This window comes from Seriola dumerili, unplaced genomic scaffold (genome assembly GCF_002260705.1).
Source record: "Seriola dumerili isolate Sdu_G_001 unplaced genomic scaffold, Sdu_1.0 BDQW01000088.1, whole genome shotgun sequence".
NCBI lineage: Eukaryota > Metazoa > Chordata > Actinopteri > Carangiformes > Carangidae > Seriola > Seriola dumerili.
In genome coordinates, this window is record NW_019174343.1 from 13537114 (window position 1) to 13560402 (window position 23289).

Consider the following 23289-nt stretch of genomic DNA (forward strand, 5'->3'; position numbering starts at 1 on the left):
TCTGAGGCTTTAATCCTTAAAATCAGAATGAGGGTCACAGACTCTGGTCTCCAGCTTCAACAGAGTGAATGAGCAGATGTGAATGAATGAAATGCTAAATATGAAATCATGAATTGGCTCTCCACCATTTTACAAGTGACAGTAAATTTGGCTTTTCACCTAATCAAGACATTTGTCTCACAAAACCAAAATAGGCTAGGAGTGGGACATAAAATCAAACTGTGAGCGCATCTTGTTTCATAAGGAAGACTGAGGCCCAGCATGGCCAAAAAGTTGAAAGGTGCCTGGTACGATTTCCCAAAGACCAAGATGATTTAATCAGGTCTAAAATGCAAAAAAAAATATTAAATTTATAATCAGATATGACAAATTATGATTTACTTGTTTCTCGTTTGTGATGAAAGATCAATTGACTAATCATAGCAGCTCTAAAACAGATGTCTATGACAGCTGAGTAAACTCCATCTGCAGAGGAAGACAGTTTAAACTGTTTAAAGCGCTGGAAAAGATAGTAAGTAGAACTGTTTAGTCAAACTACTGTTTCCAATAACAAGACTGAACTTGTAAAATCGATTTTATAAAACAATCACAGCACCCTATTGGCGGTTATTGTATGTTATTAAAGAAAACAGGTCACTGTCTGTTCGCTGGCAGTAGGTGGTGGTAATGCGCCTCAGTTACAGATGACAGCCGCAGTTAATGAGTAGAAGAAGAAACGGTTGACGCAGGTGTTTACGTTTTCCTTCTTCCGCAGCTGCCTAAAGCGGACTAAAATTTACCAATCTGACGTTAAATCCAAACTTTAAGGAGAAACTCGCGGTCATGTTTCTTATTTTTAACTTAAGTATTAGAGGTGCTTAGCAGATCAATATGCTTAAGGTCGTTTGCCGTCCACTATAGGCGCTGTATCGTGAGTTTTCCTCATCATTTATCGCAAGCAAAGCTAAAGCTAAATCTAGCAGTGCGTTAGCAGCGGCTCAGCGGCTCAGCGGCTGTGGACCAAATTTAATAAATCATCTCCTGATCCGCACTTTGTCCAGAGTTAACTTAGATATCAAGCAAGGCAGTCATGGCCACTAGGCGTCTGACCGATGCCTTCTTGTTAATGCGGAACAATGCAATCCAAAACCGGCAGATATTGGCTGAGCAAGTGAGTACATACGACCCCCGTCTGAGTACACGTAGCAATGCTGCGGTGAGTGGTCTGCATCGTTTTGACATTTTACTGTGTGTGTTTGCATGTAGCCAGTCACTGTGACCTGTTAGCTAGGTGCAGCTGTGTGCCAGTAGCTGCTAGTTATTCTTAGGGAAGGTTTCACCACCGGTAGAGTTTGTGTGCCCCGTCATGTCACCTCAAGACTGACGGAGGTGATGGAGAAGGAGGAGTGTGCAGCCATATTTTCATATTATACATATATGATATAAATTATAATATATACTAGAGGGGTCAGTGTATATTGGGTGGGGTTTTGTGAATGTTAAAGCATGTTTTTTATGTTCATATAATGCTCCTCACTACTAAAAAAAACTCCATCATGTTTTGATGTAGTCTAGATCAAATCGTGGCTGTGACTTGTATTTCATTGTTCCACTAGGATAGAATTGGTTAGTTATAGATATTCTATCACAATATATGCAATTGTATATTGTGATATTGTTATTTATGGTTATATAGTAAATGTTCTGGAACATGTGTTGAAATTATTCATGGAAATGATTAGCTGACAGGATTGGTTTTGGACAATTGGATGCCTGAAAAATCACAGTGCTTCATTACATTGATGCCAGAAACATACAGTGTATAAATCCAGTATTTCCATTTTCAGTCCTGCTTATTGACTTGCAGCGCAGTGGTTAAACAGATTTTCTCCCTGGATATTCTTAAGCTGAGGTGGTAAAATGACCCAGATCATGGTACAGATGACTTTGTCATTATTCTAGTTAGCAGATGAAGACCTAAACAATAGTCACACTTGTTACATAAAGACATTTGATGTGAAATAGCACTTCTTTTTTTACCTTAAGTCATTTTCTTTTATTTGATGAAAGATTATTGTTGATGTTAGCAGAAGGAGTCTTTGTTTCAGGTGAGGTGGCCCATCTCCCGCTTTCAAACACTCCAGGAAGCTCTGCCCAATACATGCAGAGACATTAAGAGACACTTCACCATAAATAGTATGGGAAAATCTCTCATGTCTAACAGTTTGTCTCATGGCATATATTGTTATACTGCCCAACCCTTCACTAGAATGTGGCTGGTTAGCTTCTCGAAGTATATAAATGTGTGACAGATGTCAAGGAAAGGACAATGGAAAAAGGTTGAATTAGACTCCTGAAAACAACTGCTTGTCATTCAGAAATACTAATAATCTTTGTGTTGGGCTAATCTCTAATGATGCCATTTAGAAAAACAAGAAGGCTCCTCATCAGTTTTTTTCACACTTAATGTAATCTGTTATTAAGAACAGCCATCGTTTCCCCTCACTCTGGGGAAGAAATGTGTCACTGTACTCTACATATTACTCACATTTATTCCTGTCATTATCTACCTCCCTGGTGTTAACTAAAATGCCATTTTAGATCAATTATGAGAAACTATCAAACACAAGTTAGCCCTACACAGTTCTTTTCGGGCTCCTTTTTGATTGCTTTTATAGCTTTCCACCAGAAGTGTTTGCACTACAGTTGGCCAGCAAGCAGGTGTGTGTGACCATTCACACTCAGCTGTGAACATTTTGACCAGTTACCTGCCAGCTGAGCTAGATTAATTCCTGCCAGCCAGCAAACAAGACTGTATCCCATCATTTGAGGTAGCAAGGTTTCTGTACAGCATTTTCCAAAATATGCCACTGAATTTCAGCTACTCAGCAGCTTAAGCAATGACTTTTCCTAAGCCTGATTTTTTCCTCCTATAAACATTTTCTCTGCTGTTGCTGATGGCTTGGAAAGCTGATTGTTTCAATGACACAACAAATTAGCACACCCAAATCTACAGAGCAGAGATCTTTAGATTGATGAGGTTCCTGGACGGACACGTCTGTTAATGCTGTGTATGACAGAGTGCTGTGCTGGGGTTTAGCCCAGGACCACCAGGAACATTAGCAAGTAGGCTCAGAGACACTGGTAGTGATTTTGTGGCCTGATTCACACACTCTCTGTCTATTCTCCCGCTGAGAGAGAGAAAAGAGAAAAAATGTTACTCAATCATTACTCAGTTTGTCCGCTGCATTTTTCCCTTATCTTGGATCAGCCCAGAAATTTGGCTTTGGGTAGTTTGACTCCCTTGGATCATGAGATGATACACCTGTTGGATCCTGGTCTTTGACTTCGGCTCTGTGTACATCATCATTCCACATAGGCTAACTGCTTTAGCTCTTTGTTTATTTCACCATTGATAGTTCGTATTACCACATTATAGAGTAGTTTTTTTCCCAATAGTTATCCATCATGTTGCTTAGTTAGTTATTAGCTGCCAGTGGCCTTCTAAAAAATAAATTGGAATAAAAAGAATAAGGAAGGAAATTTCTACAGATCCTGAAATAGAGCCGCCCTTCCCTTGTGTCCTTACTGGACATTTGAACACGATTCCAACCACATTGTGTGTTATGTAGCTCAAATGAAATAAGTGGATGTCAAAAGTTTATATAGTTAATGAAGTGTATAGTCTAATATCTTGTGTCTTGTAGTGTTCAGTGTACGTTTGGTCCTGTTGTCCTTTATATTAGGCTTCATCCATTTATGTGGTATTACACTGTTCATTTAAATGTCTCTGCAAACTCCACCACTGTCACAGAGAAAAGCAAATCTGAGTCTGACATGGAAACAAATTATTACTGTATTTTTAGAGCAGTCAACCACAGTCAAGCTATCAAAGTGAAAAAACTTAAAAAATATTTGACACAGGTGTTCTTTGCTAAGTCACTTTGTTGTCTATTTAATTTGATTTTACAGTAGTGCAGTTAAAAAGATTACAAGGCAATGACTCAACTAAAGCTACTTTATTTTCCATCAGAAGATGTACATTCAGCTAAATGACACTGCTGTATACTCAGGTTTAAAATAACTGACTTTGCCAGAGGGCAGCAGGGGACTTTGCCAGACAAAACAAGACACACATGGGGGACATAATTATCCAAATCAAGTCACATCTCTAAGGTTTTAGTGACCAATCAGCTACATGACTTTAGAATTTTCTATTACATATTAACTTCTTGCTCATTTTAAATTTTCTTTAAAATGTGCTTTCCTTTTTGTTACTTACACTCAGATGATCTTGAAGCTCAACCGTTTCTGCTGTCTTTATTCTTATTCTTTCTTACATTTGTTGATTTTTTTTAATTGGAATGATGATGTCAGTAGTGTAGGGATCATTTATGATTTAAATCTGAATTCACACTGTTTTTACAGTTTTGTACATAGTAAAAACCTCAGGACAAACAGATGAAGTGAAAATGGCTAGAATTAATTTAAACAGCCAGACTTTATGCATCTCTGCTATTTACTATTCTTATCTCAAAGTAATTCAATTGTTGGTAGGAGAGGATGCAAACACGCCTTTCTGTTATCCACTGCTGATTTTCCTGGGCTCACCTTCTGTTACTTCTGTCTTTTTCTCCTTTTCCTTGTTGTGTAATGGATGGGACCACTCTGCTCTCTGCCAATCACATTAGGAGCTTGATGAGGTACTGCTGTTTCCCTTCATGGTAGAATTTAGACTCGTAAAATGGTGCACCATCGTCATTGTGTTGAATTATTACATAAAATATTTTAATAAGATTATTTGTTTGCACTTTTAAGTTGGCTGATGATCGAATGGCCCTGGTGTCAGGACTTAGTCTGGACCCTGAAGCTGCCATTGGAGTCACCAAGAAACTGCCCCCCAAATGGATAGAAGGAGTTGATGAGGTACAGTTTGAAATTGGAAATTAGATATATGTAGATCTGCATCTTTGTGCTTTATAAACTATTATAATATTTTAGAAAAGAAATCAGACATGAGTAAATAAATATATTTAGCCGGTAGGAGTCTTCAGATCAAACCAGTTATTCCTCCAGTAGTTTGTGTACAAAATAGTCTTTACTGGGTTGTGAACTATAAATCATTGCCTTTCAGATCCAATATGAAATCACACGGGTTCGGCAGAAGATGAAGGAACTGGCCTTACTTCATGACAAACATATGAATCGCCCCACACTGGACGACAGTAGTGAAGAGGAACATGCCATAGAAATCACTACACAGGAGATCACACAGGTATATTCATATTACAGTTTAGTAATTGAGATAATGCAAATTTCCCAGCATATTTCAATCGTTCGAAATTGGCAGATGTTCCTACTTTTATAATTATGTATAATTGATCTTTTGTCCTCTTTATTGTTTTAGGGAGTGACTTCTGACAATATTTTATGTTAAAGAGTTTGAAATGAAACTTTGCTCATTTCTACTTGCTCACAAGTTTTGTGTTTACTTCAGATGTTTCACCGATGCCAGCGAGCTGTGACAGGTTTGCAGTCTCGTTGTGGTCACTGCACCGAGCAGGAGGAGAGACTGTTGAGAAACGTGGTGTCATCTCTGGCACAGAGTCTGCAGGACCTATCCATCAATTTCAGGCACACACAGTCCAGCTACCTTAAACGTAAGAACTACACTGAAGCTGGTCTTGTTCTTCCTAAATCTTCATTCCTTACTGTCTCTACTCACATATTTTGACTATTGTCAGGGTTTTATCTCATGTCATATCACTGTCATCTTCATGTTGCTTCAATGCCATCTAAGCACAATGTACTTGTTTTGTCTACCAGGTATGAAGAATCGTGAGGAGAGATCAAAGCACTTTTTTGACTCAGGACCTTTAATGGAGGAGGATGAAGATTTAGCACTATATGACAAGGTGTGTGGCTTTTATGGCTTTTTTCATTTGTCCCCTGTGTGCACAGTACAATAAAAGCAGAACTATCACTTATTATTATCATTATTATTATTATTATTATTATTATTATTATTATTATTATTATTATTATTATTATTATTATATTCATGAGTACACACAAGATCAGAAAGACACACAAACATTCATTCAATATCTGGACACACAGTGAGACAATTAGAATTTAGCATTTGTGTTTATCTTTCACGTTGGTTTTTGTCACTTTTTACTATTCCCACTAAAAGACAGGAAATGAAAGCAAAAATATGAATCTTTATTTTTGTAAATATAATGGTCAGGCTAACTACATGTACAGTTGCATTTGGAATATTAATTCTACTCTAAAATCACCTAATGTTGTTCTTTCATTATTTTTTCTTTCAGGGGTTCACAGATGACCAGCTGATGCTGGTGGAGCAGAACACAGTTATGGTTGAAGAACGAGAGCGGGAGATCCGACAAATAGTGCAGTCCATCTCAGATCTGAATGAGATTTTCCGGGACTTAGCTGGAATGGTGGTTGAACAGGTATTTGAAGCAACAATGACACAGTATTAAATAATGGTCCATTCAGTGTGTTTTTGTCAGTGAGATGTCCAAATGACTTCTGAAATGTAACATCCAGCATATTTAGATATTTCATTTCATATTTGGTATTTTTTCATTAACAAAGTGAGAATCATAATTATTTAAGTATCGATGAATGGCTAAACACTTAAAGATGAATTGACCTTCAAGTCAAAGCAAATCAAACTTTAAGGAAGGTATTTTGCAATGTCACACTGAACAGCTAATACACAATAGTGTCTAAAATAAATAATCTACAACTAAAATAATCAAAAGAAAATATCCTGCACTAACAACATCCCCCATTTCTCTTTAAGGGCACTGTTCTTGACCGAATCGACTTCAATGTGGAGCAGGCTTGTGTTAAAACGGAAGATGGATTGAAACAGTTACAAAAGGTAAACACAAAATGCTCATGCCTTGGCTAGTTTAACATTTTTTTGTCACAAATGTACTGTGCAGTCTGGATATACCATATTTAATGGGTCATTTTAGATGTAATAATGAAACAACCAAAGGGGAAAATTTACCATATCTACAAACCTTTGCGGTTAAATACAGAAATCCTTACATGAAACTGAAAGCAACTGAAGGTTTTTGACTTTTATTTTTTTCCATTTTCTTTGCAGGCAGAACAGTATCAGAAGAAAAACAGAAAGATGCTGGTCATTTTGATTCTGTTTGTCATAGTGATTGTTCTAATTATTATTCTTTTTGGAACAAAGTTTTAGTCATGCATTCCTCTGGCTTTTGTTTTCTGTGTGGGCATTTGTTGTGCATCTGTGTGGACTTGGACTTGGTCTTGGTTCTACTCAAAACAAAGCTGAATGCCTTTCATACCCACCAGGAAACGACAAGAAGAATTCCATGTTTCTTTGCGGGTGCACTTTGGGCTATGTGGAGATATTTTATGGTCCATTTTAATGAAAGAAACAATCTACAGTCTGTTTGAGCCGTGGCTATTTTATCAAGTGACTTGCATCCAAATCACTCCAAGACTCTTTGACGGAGGTATGTCAAACCAAACCATGTTGACATATCTGTCTTAACAAAAAAGAAAAAAAAGAAAAAAACTTTGGTGTATAAAAATGGACTGCCGGTGTTAAATTGCTAAGGCAGAGTGTTCTCTGCTTGAACTCTAAGCACGAGTTGTGACATTTGTTGTGTGAAGATGCGTCATTTCTGTTCAATATCATTGCAAACATTTTGTTTCCGTGAATGAGATGTGACAAGAACGAATGTTTGTGAAAGAGAAAAATCATTTTCATCTCAACATTACATGTATGTACTGGCTCAGTATTTTACCCTACCTTTATATATAAGGGCAGATATGATTCATCCATTCAGTACCAAAAATATTCCTTCGGTTTAAGGACCACCAGTTTTTTGTATCCCTTTTCACCCTAATTTAATAATAATACTGAGGTCCTTTTTACTCCACTGTTGGCCTGAGGAGGGTGTAGACAGCCATGAGCATCCTCCAATTCATCCTATAAGTTTAAGATCATACCGGTGTCACATCTGCTGTACTTAGTGTTAAATGCTCATTTTTAAAACACTTGATTGTTTTGTTTTCCATGGTCCTTGCATTAAGTGCTACCTTCTTAAAACTCTTGCAGTTTGCACATATTGAGGCCTGAGGGAGGGGGGGGGTGGGGTGGGTGTTATGGATGTAATACTACTGTCATCTGTGTGATGAGAAGAATTATTTATTTTTTAATAACTTCAAATAATCAAATGGTTCAGAGGTGTTCTGTTTCAGGCAGAATTACTGTATATTGAGTAAAGTGTATCTGAAGTCTGAACCCAACAGTTATTGTCCACCCCGCTAAGGAAACTGTGATGTAGTCCAACACAAGCAAATGTATGAAGACGGCGTTATGAGGTTGTTTTTGTTTTGTTCTTTTCACGTTGGACAAATTACATTTTAGTTGGCTGTGTTGGAAATTCTCTACATGTTCTTGTGTTCTATAAAGACTGATAAACTGAAATAATGAAGAGCTTTATTCAACATATCTGTACGCTACACTTTACACACCTGTTAAATCATCTATCTTTGTCATTGATGTGATGTTGTGTGTGAAAAATGGTTATGTCCTAGTGGTAATCCACTTAAGTTTTGTTTTTCCAAACAAAACAGGTGAGGAGACAGCAACTTTTTTTTTTTAATAAACCTGGAACATGATGGTGTTTTGTTTTTTGAATCGCAGCATTGATACAAGTGGTCTTCCCCATCAAACTCATCACACATATGGAGACATATATACTATTAGACTTACCTATCCTTCAGCTGTAAGTTCATCAGCTCTAAGTCACTTAATGGACTAGACACTTTATCAAGTACTTTGATAATGGAAGACGGTGATAACCATTTTTAAAGCCAACACGCAGACATCTGAAGGCTATTTCTAAAAGGTGAGCATCTGCTTGTTTTCGTCTGCGTTTGGTTTAAAAGGTACAATTTAAAAATATCACCTTAGCCTTGGGGAAACTGTAATGGGCCTTACTCAGATCATCACTAATTTAAAGGCTGCAGAAGCCACCTAGTAATGGTATGGTGAACCTCAGGTTAATATTAATTTAATGATCAATTGGATTGTATGTAGTTTTTTTTCCCCCAAATAACATCAGAAATATGTGATGATGTGTACAGAGGTGAATGCAATGTAATCAGCGTATTATATTACTCTCCTCCATATGTAAAAAAAAAAGTAGTTAAGACTATAGTAATACACTGTTGAGGATTGTTGTGGACAGTGTTCCTTAGGGAAATGGGACCATTTTAGTGTATTTGACAGGCTCTGTAACCCGGAAACTAAGTGTCGTCATGCTACTTTTCAAAGTAAAAGCCTTGCGCAACCCTATGTTTTCACTACAGACATACAGATAACTAAATATTATTCTAGTTCACGGTGAAGTAAGGGAGTGTAATTAATAGCTCCCTTTCTCTCTTTACACAGTGCAGGCGGAAACTAAAACGACGAAACAAACGCAGCTAAATACCTAGCTGGGTTAGCTAAACTTATAGCCAGAGTTAAACAGATAACGCCCAGTAACAACACTGGGGAAAATGCATCTCAAAAATCAGAATAAAAGGCAAATTAACAATTCCCTTTTTCTTCTCACGTCGCGACGACTTTTTACATCCCTCGAACAACTAAAAGCTGTTTCTCTTGGTGAGACAGTAGTTAGTTCTCATGTTGCCTGACCTGGAAGACGACCAGCCGACGTGAACTTAACAGGCTTTATCGAGTGCATGCGATAATTGATTTTTATTTTATTTTATTCACCACCAACCATGTCTTGTGCCGGGGATGAAGACGACCCATTTCCCGTGGACGACTGTCTGTTTGCCGAAACATTTTCTCTTGAAAATCAGTACAATCTGTTCGGTGAAGAGCTGAAGATAAGACAGGTGTTCGGTGCCAACCTCGGCGTGGCCGCTCCGGTCTGGGAGGCTGTAAGAGCATATTAGTCACGTGCTTTTTTTATAACTGTAGAAATATCATCACTGAGTTTGAGTTGTGTATAACTATTGTGTGTGTGTGTGTGTGTGTGTGTGTGTGTGTGCGTGCGTGCAGGCATTACACTTGTGTCGTTACTTCGAGGAGCAGTCTGTGGAGCTGAGGGGAAAGCGCATCATAGAGCTGGGAGCGGGGACCGGTGTGGTCGGTATTTTGGCAGCACGCCTCGGTATGTTGGTTGTTTCTGCTACTACATCCATGTTCATTATTCAAAGTGACATTATACGATCCTCCCGAAACTTCCCCGACTGGCTGTATGTGCACATGGGAGATTGTTTTTTCATCTTTCTGTGGGTTTGCCTCAGTGGACATGTTCTACACACTTGCAGCTGTTTATGACTCAGTCCTGAGCTCACTGCTGCCTCCATCAGACACACTGCAAACTGGCTCCTTACATGTCTGTGTTGTGTTGCACATTTACCTCATCAGTCATTTAGCATTGTCAGAACAGATTTTTTTTTTCCAAGTTTACAGTACCTGAACTGTATAAATACATATGGTGTATGTATTTTCTTGCCATGTGTATAACATGTCTTTATTTTCCTGCAACCTCCACTTGAGTGTTTCATCAATAACATCATACCCTTTCAGGTGCAGCTGTGACCCTCACAGACCTCCCTCTGGCTCTCCCACAGCTTCAGGCCAACGTCTCAGCTAACATGCCGTCCAGTGGTTGGCCTTCTCCTCCTCCCACTGTCCTCCCTCTGTGCTGGGGTGAGGACCACAAAAACTTCCCGACTGACTGGGATCTGGTGCTTTGTGCAGATATAATTTACCTCCCAGAGACTTATCCACTGCTGGTGGAGACGCTTACTCATTTGTGCAAGAATGGTGCTGTGGTATATCTCTCATCCAAGATGCGAAAAGAGCACGGGACCCCGGGTTTCTATGAGGAGTGTCTACCAAGCAGATTTAATGTGAAGCTTGTGCACCGTGATGACCAACAAAACATTAATATCTACAGGGCATCTCTAAGAACAGACCAGTGAAAGCAGGGGTAACTGTCTTCAGGCCTGGGACTAGGATTAGTTACTATACTGAGACCAGTTTCTTAAGTGCCTTTTAAGACAACTTAAAGAAAAATGCAGTGAATGCATTCTGCAAAATTATACTGTAAGAAACAGCAGCTCAGTTTCAGAGTTTCAGATGATACTCACTCTTTCTTTAGTTGAAATTGTGTTTTTCATCCTGCATCTACAACTTGTTACACTTAATTTGTATATTCCTAAAAAAAAAAGAAAAAAGCTGCTGTATAAAGAAATAAATTTATTCAGTCGGTCAGTCAATCATATGAAAAGTGAGTTGAGTTCACATGCTCTGTCAAGCTGCAACAAATAGCAGAACTTACTTTGAATTGACTGATTTTTTACTTAATTAATCATTGGTTTGTTTTATTTATATATTTATATGGGTATTATCAGTTACTTGAGATAGATGTAACATCCTATGAATATTTCATTTTTTACAGCAGGGAATGCTGAATTTTACAATACATGTTTTGAACAATGAAATGTGTCCTTTGTGTTTATTAGTAAAGTACTCTGATGATATGTGCATTGTCTTCAAAATGTGTGTGAAGTAATATTTTTGTTGTTTAGTAGATTTCGACTGGGCAATGCTAAAATAACAAAACATTCAATAACACTCGACTGCTCTCCAGAAAATGACTGAGGATCAAAGTTCAGCGCTGGATTTAATGGGCATGAGCAGTTACAGCTTCTCTCCTGTTGATAGTACAGGCTGTGGTCTGCTGATATAAAGAAAACACCATTTTTTTGTGTATGGGTCATTAATATTCAACACAATATTTTTTTGAGATACATTAAACCCAAAACAAAGTTCATCACATCCCATCCAACTATTCTGTCAACATCAACAGATTGTCCTCCCTGCAGCCTGCTGTCTGTACATACTTCATCCCCTCTCTCCTGCTCTCTGCTGATGTACAGACTTTCTGTTCAGAAAAGGAAAGCCTGTTTGTTACGCTGGAGAGTTTTAAAGAAAGGGAGACAACCCGTCCGCTGCCCGTCTCTCCCTCTGCTACAATTCAGCCGACAAAACAACAGATCCCTATCTCCATGCAGAGTCTGCTCGCCATCACGCCCAGCACCTCCCACACGAGTGCCAAGCAAAGTGCAGATCAACGGTTTTGTTGATATTCATTATTATTAGGGCAAAGTTATGGAAAACTGTGTTGCTAGGAAGTGGTGGTCATGTTGTACTGACAGGAAAACATCCAAGGAACTGGAATTTACATTTTAAATATTAATCATGCGCTTGACAAGCATTTTTAGATTTTATGTTATCTAATTTTTGATAAAAAAAAAAAAAAAAGTGTGTGCAACTATGTGAACAGTGACTGGTCCCCAAAAAGTAAAAAAAACATTTTCCTATATAAAATAGTTGTCGTAGTAAAACGCTCTAGAGCTGTTTCAGATTCCACTTTCTTTCTTCACTTTTTGAGAGAATGATGGAGATAGTAGATAGTATTTCTAACAACCTGATTAAAAATTCCTCTCTGCTATTTGAACTCTGCATGTTGGCTTGATAAAAGGAGGATGGGCTTGCATGTGTGTGTGTAAGGGGGGTGGGGGGTAAAGTGGGAGGGGGAATGAAAACCACAATCCTTTTAAACCAAGTTTTCCTGTTTGACTTCATTAGACCTCATGTCACCTCATGAGCAGTAAGGACAATAATCTGAAAACAGCAGCTGAAGGTACGTGTCGCATGTGTCTACCTATCCCTCTAAATATGTATTTACTATCTATCTACTTACTTATTTGATTAGTGTTACCTTTTTATGAAACCTTTTAGAGACTTGTTTTTATTTAGTAAACTCATGTCAAATTTAATGTTAGAAAAATAATAAATTCTTCACAAATGTTTTTAGATCTTCTCATTTTATGTATTTAGAGAACAGGCACAAAAAAAGCTGAATATATAATAATTTTTTCCTTGTTTCAGATCTTTGTATCAGAGCAAATGATGGAGTTCTGGCCTGAGCATCAGGGGCAATCACCTCTATATGCCAAATTTGGTACTGTTCCTGGGAGAAATTGTTCACATAAGTGAGTTTAGCGCTATGAAAACTGTTTAAGTTTTAGATAATAAAAGAGTTGCCTTTTTTCAAAGGTTGTTTGACAGACTTAATACTTTATTGTAGCCTTCAGTGTTGATACTCAACTTGTGACAGAGAGTAGTTCACTGTGTACTTTATTTGCACTTTGTAACCCCTGATTAATTTAAAAAAAAAATACTTCAGAGATTACAGGTCCAGATTGCTCTTATTATTGTCAACATTATATTCACTTACTAAATATCATGTAGATGCAGTTACGCATGTTGAGCTCATAAGAGCAACCACTTGTCATGGAAAGATTTTCTTCAAAAACAGCATATCATAAAGCGAGCTGCGATGTGGAACTGTCATCTTTGCTAAAATTATATATTTGATACATTTGAATTAATTGAAACATTTTACCACCATTTTACCAACAGCTATCATGACAGACATCAGGCAACCCATTATCCGTTGTACTATGGCGAGCAGCAGGATCAAGGCAGGGAGTCCAGTTACTGGACTTTACCAGGATCAAGAACAGGAGGGGCTCCACAGGATTACACCAACTGGACGGATCCAGAGCTATCTGCCACAACTTCTTCACACTTCCCTTTTATTCTGGACCGTCACACTAAGCAGCATCAGGACCTGGGCGAGTATCAGCCACATGAGGCCAGAGACAGAGAGTGGACAGCGGCTCAACGAGCGGCAAGGGAATACGAGAGAGGATTTCTGAGGGAGGGATGGCAGAGGAGGTGGGAGCCCTGTAGTCCAGTTCGCTACAACAGGGAAGTGTCTCTTAAGAGGAGCGACAGCAGCTATCGAGAGCTGGAAGCTTGGGCAGCTCGGTATAGCCATTCACTTCCGAGGAGGAGACGTATAGAGGCAGAGTTAAGGGGCGCCTCTCAGGGCCTGTTGGACAGCAGCAGGGCTCCAGAGAGGGACAGCAGAAGTGGGACAGATCCTCGAATGGCAGCACTGCAACAAGTCAGACAATCTGCACACATCAGAGAATCAGGAGTGTGGGATAGGGGGGGCAGACAGCAAACTCTGGCCTATTATCCAACACAAGCTCCTGCCCCTGACACAAGCCACATGTTGGACATTAAAGAAAAGACAGGCTACCAAAGGAGGATGTTTAGCCAACCTCCTGGCTATATTGCTCCTCCTCCCTATAACAGCCCACATAAAAGCTCACCTGTAATGCACCATTGTGACATCAGCTGGGAGCAGGATGGTAAGAGACAAACCTACTGGTCACAGCCCACACTCAGAAAGCAGGATGTGTCTGTAGATCTGCAGGATAACAGGAAGGCAGAGAAAGAAGACTTCACAAAACCAGATGGGAATAAAACCTGTGCAGAGCTGGATGGACTCAAGCACAGAGAACCAGGATTGAATGCCTTACAGGCAAGCAGTCCTATCAGTGATCAGAATACACACACGCAGCCTGAGTGTATGTCGTCTTTGCAACAGCCACAAATTATACCAGCAGTTCAGACTACAAAGACAAATGAGCAAATGTCCTCAAAGGTTATTGAAGGAAGGAAGTTCAGATTAAATAAAAAGACAGGTGGGATGACCATATTCTGCCTGGTGTCCCGAATAGCTGACAACTCAGAAACCCCATCCTTGCCACTTTGCACTTCCCAAACAAATATTCAAACCACAGAATTAGGAGAGGTTTCTAAAGGTCTGAGTGATGGTGGTGACATTTATCAAACACAAAAGTTTGCAGATGAAGTAGACTTCAGAGCGCCAGCACTCACAGAGCAGTCAAATACTTCTGATACAATAAATCTCAAAGCCAAACAGCCGGAGACACCAACCTGTGTAGATAGTGAGATGCTTGGAGATAATATATCAAATAAAGCAGAGACAGATGTTGTTTCCCCAGAAAAAACAAATTTAAACGATGCAAATTCTACATTTGGGAGACAAGTTGCACCGTCAGTCCAGCCCGTGTCAGTCAAATATCCTTTGTGGAGGGAGCCAAGTTTCACAAGCAGGGCAGAAACTGAGAGTTCATCCACAGTTTTGAAAACAAACAGTGAGGAAGGAGAATCAGATGGTCCGCACAACCGAGAAGAGTGTGCTACAGTTCATCCAATCAATGTTGAAGTAAGGAGACTGGACATCAAGAAGGACACACAATCTGAGGACAGTAAGGGTCTACTGGTCATTGACACAACATGTGTTGTTGTCAAAATGGAGCTCATTCCATCACCAAAGAAAGAGCATGTTCACTTTATAGGCTCCACACCAAACACTGAAGACAGTCCACATGATATTCAATCAAGCACCTGTCCTGAATCAAACAGTCAGCTGAATCAGGATGAGACTCTGAACACAGAAATAAACCCCTTGCAGATAAATGAAAGGCCTGAGAGTGAACTAGAGTCAGATCTTGGGGAGAAAATGGCTCCTGAGGGAGGAGAGGACATCTCTTTTCCCTGCATGCCTTCATCTTCCATTTCTGAAAAGGAAACCTTGGAGCAGCGTGCTGAAAGGATCCTTGGTATCCCTCTACACGACTGCATCCCTGAGCAACAACCTGAAGATGCTACATCATTCCTTGATTCGTGTGTTGAGAGGCAGGATGTGGAGGTTGAACCTTCTCCAATAACAAATGAGATTCACGATGCAACTGAACAACTCCCAGTGGACACCGCAGAGGAGGAAGGGTCACAGAATCACTTTGAAGTTGGCCAAAGTGAGGAGGCTGTGCATTTGAAAGAGAGTGATGGTGCTGAGGATGAGGTAAAAGATCAAGATGATGAGGATCTTGCAGGACCTCAGGAAGAGGTGTCTAATATGTCTGAAGAGAAAGACACTGACTCCCAACTAGAAACAGACATCAAAATGCCACAGGAAACGGAAATAGCTGAGGACATTCTGCTTGAACCTACCAGTGATGAGGGTACAACTGAACAGAGTCAGGAAGAAAATCTGCCTGTTGAAAATGATACCTCCTCTCAACATCCACCTCAGTGTTTCACTCCACCCAAAGATGTCTCTAATTCGTCTTTGTTTTCATACTCCAACCCTGCTGCTCTCTCATATATCTCACAGTCGAACACAGAAGAAGGTCTTGATCCCAACTTGGCTGCACTTGATACAGCTGAAAATGTTGCTCCTCATTCCGAAACCTCATCCCCTCCTGGCACACCATCACTGCAACTACCATCTCCTCTTCCCCCTGGATCTGCCGAATCTTCCCCAAGCGACACTCCTCATACACATCATTCCCCAAGCCCTCTTCCTCCTCTTGATTTAATGTATCAAACGGCAGACACAATGTCTGGCACTGAGGATCAGGATGAGGAGGGTGAAACATCACAGCTAATAAACAGTGAGATCAGTGATGCCTTTGAGGACCTTGAGGACCAGGAGGTGGTGTCACAGGAACAATTTGAATATGAACAGTCAAACAATGCTGTTTGTGTAGGAGAGAGCAGCGCCATTGATGAGCAACAAGCAAAAGATGTTGAAAGGGACCCAACAGACCTTTTGGAACAGACTCTTGAAACATCCCAAGAAAATGCTATGGATGTCAACATTTTGCAGCAACAACTTGAATGTGTCCAAACAGAGGATGTTGTTTGTGTAAAAGAAAGTTACGTTACTGAAGATCCACTACAACAAGAAGCCAGTGGGGATCCTACAGAACTTTTGGAAACCGCAATATCCCATGAAAACGTGACTGACAGTCAAACTCAAGTAGAGGTCATAATTTTGCAGGAACAGTTTGATAATGGCCAAGAAAAGGACGCCTCCACTGTAAATGAGAGCCATACGACTGAAGAGCAATCACAAAAAGAAACGAGTCAAGATACAGATCTCTCAGTACAGACATCTGACATATCCAACGAAAATGCAACGGACAGTCAAGTAGAAGTGAAAGTTTTACAGCAACAATTTTATTATAGCCAAGAAGGGGATACTTCTTGTGTAAAGGATAGTTATATGAATGAAAAGCAATCACTAATAGATGCTGAGGAGGATCCTGCAGGGCTTACGATATCCAAAGAAAATGCTACAGACTGTCAGACTCAAATAGAAATAGAAATTCTGCAAGACGTTGAACCAAAGGCTGAACCCTCTGACTCCACTTCTCCCTCACCTTCAAACGAGGTGTCTGAGTCACCTTTAAGTGTCCTCTCACCCCCCGATTTTCCCTCTCCACCTTCTCCACCTCATGCATCACCCAAGTCAGACACAGAGACTGTGTCTTTTCTGGGAACAGACTCAGTCTGTCCCTCAGCTCTAAGTCCTGTCATTGCTGATGCTTGCATCCCAGAAACTGTCCCACCTCCTCTTCAACTGAACTCCTGTGAAGAATCCCTTCAGTTTTCTTCTTCTTCTACCTCTGAATCAGCCCCAAATCTGGCTTTCAGCACATCTATCCCTCCTCATGAGGGGGTTGAAGGAGTTTCCCTTGACTTATCCGACAAAGAAGAGCCCCAATATCCCAAATCCCTGTGGGATGCGGTAAATCGCATTAGGAAACATACAGCGCCTGACTCTGAAAATGAAGAGGAGGAAGTGAGTGAGCAGTGGGATCCAGAGAGCATAGGGGAGGATTTGGGTTGCCCAGATATGGTATTAGACATGAACTCTGAGAGGATAGTCTTTGATGAAGTAGGGCAACACAAGGTTTCAATAGAAAGTGTTGAGGATGTAGAACAGGATCCATGTCATGAAGAGCCAAGCAGGCATGCTGAAGAAGACACACTGTCCTGCAGCAGCATCAGCAGCTCTGGAGACACTGTTATTATAGCAGAAGAAGACAAGGTTGAGGAAACACCACCTGATTCCATGACAGAAAGCAAGACAGAGAGTGGTGAGTTACCGATGGCTGAAGGAGAGCAATGCTGCTTTGGTGAAGTAAAAGATGAGACTACAGCTAAAGAAGGGGCAGAGGATGAGCTAGACAAGGTAGACACAAAAGAGTTGTGTCTGACTGAGGAGTGCACAGCTGAGGATGGGAATAAAACAGTTCAGGCTATGGAAGTGATGGAAATGGAGCAAAAAGAATGAGAAGGAGGGTTTGACACCCACAGAGGTCGCTGCGGTGTCAGATGACATCACAGATTGAGATTGTACAGCTGCAGTGGAGGAAAATGAGTCTGTAACATAATTATATAAAAAGAAAATAAAAACACTGGCCCAATATATTTAATTGGCATCTAACAACATTGTACTTAGTTTTTAATGAAATCTGGAGTACTTTTTTAATGTAATTTTATAGTTTTTATTTTTTGACTGATTGGTGATGCATTTACTTTTATAGAAATGTAAGAATTTGACAGTTGGTAAATCTAAAATATTCAAAACCAACTCTATTTATCTACAAAACTATTCCTGTAAACCAAGTTTTGCTACACTTTTTCTTAAAATCTAAATTAATATTTATGTGCTACCTCTAGGAAAGTTTTTTTTCATAATATGCAGTGTGAGATAATGGAAATAAATAGAATAAAATATTTCATTATTTGGAGTGATGTCATGGTGTGGTGATATTTTTGGCAAAAATCCAGCCATTATTCATTTTAAGTTAATAAGAAATGGAGTGCATTAACCAAATGCTGTGGAAAGTTTATGTCTCCTACAATAAATAAAAATGGGTTAACAGTGTGTTAAAAGATCAGACCTTTTGTAAACTGGAAATCACTCCTTAGTCTTATATTTAGTTTCTCATATAGTCTTTCAGTCTATGTTTCTGTATTTTAATTTCTATCAGCAGCCCATTTTTCTGAATACAAATGTGAGGCAATAAAGAAGGATCGGTTACTGTATGTGTGTCCTCTGCTGTCATTGAAAATTGTTAAACTATACATTCAAAATGTTATGCACTAATACACCAAATTCTGAGGGAAATCTATGTAACTGCTTATGTGAACAATTATGTAAGTGGCAGATTTATTGATGTTAAATGATTTTTATAAGACTCTTAGCTTTTTGATTTTTACAATAATTTGGATGGATATTTATAGTCAACAAGAGTCTATGGAGCGACAGAGATCATATGCTTTTTGAGCCTGAAAGTACTCCGCCAACAGAATGGACAGAAATACTTTGAAATTTGTGCATCATCCAGTAGAAACACATATATACAGAATATCAAAACTGGGTCACATGATTTCACAGCAAAATGTGTATGATTAGGGTTAAACTTCTATGATTTAGAAAATAGATGGTAAACTCATGTTGATGTTGTACAAATATATATATTGATTGAAGACAACAGATGCAGAAAACTTACAAAATTTATATATAAAAAAGGAAATTTCAAGAGAATGTTCACATGAGACAGTAAGTTCATTTTTTTCACACATTGTAAAATAAATGATACCAAATATAGCTCCTGGCCTTTCTATAGTGACAGTACAGCATGAGGATTTTCCAGCTGAGTATGATGCTTAGGACTTCACAATCAGATTGTGGACAACAGCACACTCTAGTGGAAATAAATTAGTTTGGTTTTACTAGACTAAAGAAAACTTCACTCTACTCTTGAGACTCAGAAGTAAAAACGAAACACTCTTTAAATGTCATAATACAAGGGGATTGCAGCTGGTTTTGATAGTGTTTAATAAAAAATAAGACATGCCACTAGCCAGCTCCTGAAGCTATTACTGACCAAATATCTAATTCTTATTTTATGCTTTTTTATTTAATATGACATTTTCCTTTCTGGATTTGAATGGCACCATGGAGGGAAAACAATTTTTAACAGACATAATTACTATTACTATTAACCCATACCATTTGCAACATAACAGCCCTTTTACAAATCAGTACTTTGTTGTCAGAATTGAATTTACTTTGAAACCTCAGCAGACCCCAATAGTTCATGTCTTGATCTACAGCCATTTACCATGTAAATAATTGAGATAAAATAAGTCCCTGGGAGTGTTTTAAAGTGTTCAGCACACAAGAAGCTACCAAGTCAAGTTGGAATTCATAATTTCACACAAAACAGTGGATGAAGTTTTTCACAACTTAAGAGTTTGTCATTCTTTAATTTTCTTTTTTTTTTTGACAGCTGCGTCTTTCAATTAATCTTCAGTTGTAAATTTCTCTAGTGGAAAATGTGTGATCAGTTGATTAACTAATTAATTTCACAACAGCAATAAAAATACTGAGGTTCTTCTACTGATGATAAATGGGATTGATTGGTCCTTTGAGTACTGTGATGCTACCTGGGAAACATTTTTTTGGCAATAAAGGCACATTTTCTCATTTGCCGTACAGTGGAACTAATTCCACTCAAATCTGAAATCAACTTCATTCTTGATCTTACGTAATGTACCTTATAACTTCTTTCATAACCCAAAAAAACTAGCACCAGTTATTCTTGTGATCATGGACTGTTACATAAATATTGGTGAGAATTAAAAACTCTCTACTAAAGCTAAAACTGAAAGTGTAATGACACTCGTGTTGTCAGTGAGTAGTGGCGTCAAAGCACCTCTGCATAGCTTTGGGAGAGACTTTTTCATTATGCATGAATATGGACTTCAGGACCACTTGACCAAATTTCAATGTAAACTCTATGTACTTGTTTTAAAGTGGAATTCTTACTGGAAATATGCAATTAATGTTGTAAGAAATCCTGCATCTATTTTTAAGTCTGACTTTATTTTTGCAATTTCACAGTTTCAGTTTTATCCGGTGAGGACAAGGGCCTTTGTATGAGAAACAGAAATTTGAAAAGAGTAATGACTTACAGTTAATAAAAAAGTGACAGAAGAGGTGTGGCTAAAATGGTCGTTAAGTTCTCCATGGTCACAGGAATAACACTTTTTGTTTTGTTTGTGGATTTTCTATTATATAGATTTTAAGGATTTGTATACATCTTGATCCACTGCCATGGCATAAACCGGTGATAAGTGACAACTGAAAACATTACAGCACCCAGTGTCTCCATCTCAGCTGGGGAGAGATGGCAGCCATGGCGAAGTGATATCAAAGTTCATCATGGGGCATTTTCAGAGCGTGGTCGCAGAGGTCTGCAGAGCACACAGGACAGGAAAACAATTAATTCAAATGCAGACATTGGAGTAAATCCACATTACATAAGTGTGTAATTGGGTGACAACTAACCATATTTTAAAAAAATCAACCTAAGTCATGTCTAAAAAATAAGGTGAGCTGAAAACATACCTGTCCTCTTGCTGCAGAGCTTGTCTTTAACATTATCGGTCTCATGAGCGAAGAATTCAATGATTTCATCTTCATGCTGCTCAACAATGGTTTCACACTGGAGAAATTAGTCAAAACCAACTGTAAGAAACTGTACAATTCACGCTAGACAAAATAACAAAATCTACCATAAAAGCTTAATACTTCAAGACCATTAAAACCCAACAATGGATAGCTAATGCAGTATATTGTCTGCCATTGGCACAGGTCATTGTAATGTCTTGAACAGAAAACTGTACTCACTGAAAATTTTAAACTGGCTGTAACCCTTGAATCCAGCGTGGCCTCTGAGAGGTCCATGGTCTCACCGCTCCGGGATTTGATCCTCACGTAGGACTTCCTGTTTGTTGAAGAATCTGTGTGCTCGCCATAGTCCTCCATCCGTTCGCACACAATCTCCATCAGCTCCAAGAGGTTTCCCTCTGAGCGAGCCAGAGGAACCTGGTGGCATCAAAGGTCATGAGGGAATGAGATTTCTCTCCATGTCAACAGTCAAACCAACACTTAATGGATTTTGTGGTTTATTTTCTGACATTTACAATTATGTTTTCATTAAAGAGATACTTTGTGTGTAATATCACATCAAATTTTTTTTCTGTAAAATGTCTGTCTCTAAGGACGACTTCTAAAACAAACAAGCTATACACCCTTGTCTGAATTAAAAAATAGTATAAAATTTGAAAAGAATGTGATTTATTTATACATATATGTTGACAAAGATATTCGGGACTTACTCTGATGATGTACATGTGAAGTACTACTTCATTGTGTACAACAGTAGTAAAGGGATGCAGCCTACAGAGTGGGTTGGACACAGATTACTACGTGGCTGTGCTGCTGCAGCCTCACCTCTCTGATGGACTGGCTGCCGTCCGGGTTGATCCTGAATGATCCAGTCTGGATCATTTTCTTCGGATCTATCTGGGAGATGGCCCACTCCATCTCATCTACCAGAGCCCTGCAGGCTGAGAGGAGCACACGCTGAGATTAGGATTTCTGTGTGAGTGTGTGCATGTGTGTGTGCAGTGATCAGAGCGTGAGCTGGGGAGAGACACATACCTCCACATCTGATGTCCTGTCCTTGTCTGGCTGCATCGCTGAGGCTCAGGAGGAGACACAGAACCGTGCACGATGCGAGCAGGAGAGCCGCTTCCCTCATTTTGCATCTAAACACAGATTCCATCATCACACAAGCTGACACATCAACCAGCGGAAGAAACAGCTTACAAGTGACTCGGTGTTAAGTTAGCCGGTAACCCCTCAGGGTCGCCGCTAGCGACAACAGTCTATCTGTCCCACTAGTATAAACGTGGAGAAAGACGCGGACACAGAAACACAGCATGTAAGAGTGACCCCTTCAGTCGCTTACCTGTCTCTCTAGCGGTGTTTCTGGAGACCACCTTCAAGATTTTCCACGATGTTCCATCGCATTCGGTGAAATGTGGTGACGTAGGCACCGGAGCTGCTGGACAGGATGGAGTCGAGCTCGAGAAGGCGCCCCCACGTGACCGGGAGGATCCTAACAGCTCCGTAGGAACAACTCCACCGCTCAAGTGTTACCATGGCAACCTGTCAGCTCAGCAGAGCGTGGGGCTTCTTCGTTTCATCAGCAGCACGTTGTTGTTTGAGATGTAAGGGGAAAAATAGTTGTCGACTGAAACAAACTGAAGATGAACATGTGAGGTGACATGGAGAGGAATCATGTGCAGGGTTTCAGGACTAACGCTCATGAGAATTTAACTGGTGTAGTTAAGTTGAAGAAAACAGGCTCAATACAACAGGGCCCCTATTGATCCCCAAAGTGCACGTTTTTTTGTTTTTTTTTTACAGTTAAAGTTAAAGTCCTTTATTTTAAGAATAATTTGTGGGTTTTTGTCTTTATAAAAACATGAAACAGAGAGGCAAAGGGGTATGACATGCAACAAAGGTTCTCAGCCAGACGTCCAATCATGGACATTGTGGTCATGCTGTATTCACTTTAACCATTAAGCCATGCCAA

The 23289-nt window shown here is 39.4% G+C and overlaps 3 protein-coding genes across 6 annotated transcripts; 2 read left to right on the forward strand and 1 right to left on the reverse strand.

Moving 5' to 3' along the window:
• Window positions 1-699: 699 nt before the first annotated feature.
• Window positions 700-8135, forward strand: stx16 (syntaxin 16). Of its 4 annotated transcripts, none has more exons than XM_022744870.1 (9): window positions 700-1195; window positions 4671-4682; window positions 4798-4905; window positions 5114-5254; window positions 5477-5639; window positions 5806-5894; window positions 6315-6458; window positions 6815-6895; window positions 7127-8135. In XM_022744870.1, exons 1-9 carry the CDS (start codon window positions 1070-1072, stop codon window positions 7226-7228), a joined length of 966 nt encoding a protein of 321 aa, XP_022600591.1. In that variant the 5' UTR covers window positions 700-1069; the 3' UTR covers window positions 7229-8135. The 4 variants fall into 4 exon arrangements, with proteins under 4 accessions (XP_022600591.1, XP_022600594.1, XP_022600593.1 ...); XM_022744873.1 differs by having other exon boundaries at window positions 700-1150; XM_022744872.1 differs by lacking the exon at window positions 4671-4682.
• A 1660-nt stretch (window positions 8136-9795) lies between these two features.
• On the forward strand, window positions 9796-11503 carry eef1akmt3 (EEF1A lysine methyltransferase 3). Its single transcript, XM_022744877.1, has 3 exons — window positions 9796-9957; window positions 10079-10190; window positions 10613-11503. The coding sequence occupies exons 1-3, from the start codon at window positions 9796-9798 to the stop codon at window positions 11008-11010; spliced, it is 672 nt and encodes a 223-aa protein (XP_022600598.1). The 3' UTR covers window positions 11011-11503.
• Window positions 11504-19337: 7834 nt separating this feature from the next.
• LOC111221500 (protein canopy homolog 2-like) lies at window positions 19338-23091 on the reverse strand. Its single transcript, XM_022744880.1, has 6 exons — window positions 22660-23091; window positions 22350-22456; window positions 22140-22255; window positions 21534-21731; window positions 21252-21348; window positions 19338-21097 (listed from the first exon to the last, which is right to left on the reverse strand). The coding sequence occupies exons 2-6, from the start codon at window positions 22447-22449 to the stop codon at window positions 21054-21056; spliced, it is 555 nt and encodes a 184-aa protein (XP_022600601.1). The 5' UTR covers window positions 22450-22456; window positions 22660-23091; the 3' UTR covers window positions 19338-21053.
• Between the last annotated feature and the right edge of the window lie 198 nt (window positions 23092-23289).

Coding starts and splice junctions, on each gene's coding strand:
- LOC111221500 (XM_022744880.1), bottom strand. CDS start 22,449: ATGAGGGAAGCGGCTCTCCTGCTCGCATCGTGCACGGTTCTGTGTCTC. Junction 21,349..21,533: donor CAGCCAGTTTAAAATTTTCA/GTGAGTACAGTT, acceptor TAATTTCTCCAG/TGTGAAACCATTGTTGAGCA. Junction 21,098..21,251: donor GCTCTGCAGCAAGAGGACAG/GTATGTTTTCAG, acceptor TGTGCTCTGCAG/ACCTCTGCGACCACGCTCTG.
- eef1akmt3 (XM_022744877.1), top strand. CDS start 9,796: ATGTCTTGTGCCGGGGATGAAGACGACCCATTTCCCGTGGACGACTGT. Junction 9,958..10,078: donor CCGCTCCGGTCTGGGAGGCT/GTAAGAGCATAT, acceptor GCGTGCGTGCAG/GCATTACACTTGTGTCGTTA. Junction 10,191..10,612: donor TATTTTGGCAGCACGCCTCG/GTATGTTGGTTG, acceptor ATACCCTTTCAG/GTGCAGCTGTGACCCTCACA.
- stx16 (XM_022744870.1), top strand. CDS start 1,070: ATGGCCACTAGGCGTCTGACCGATGCCTTCTTGTTAATGCGGAACAAT. Junction 5,640..5,805: donor ACAGTCCAGCTACCTTAAAC/GTAAGAACTACA, acceptor TTTGTCTACCAG/GTATGAAGAATCGTGAGGAG. Junction 5,895..6,314: donor ATTTAGCACTATATGACAAG/GTGTGTGGCTTT, acceptor TTTTTCTTTCAG/GGGTTCACAGATGACCAGCT.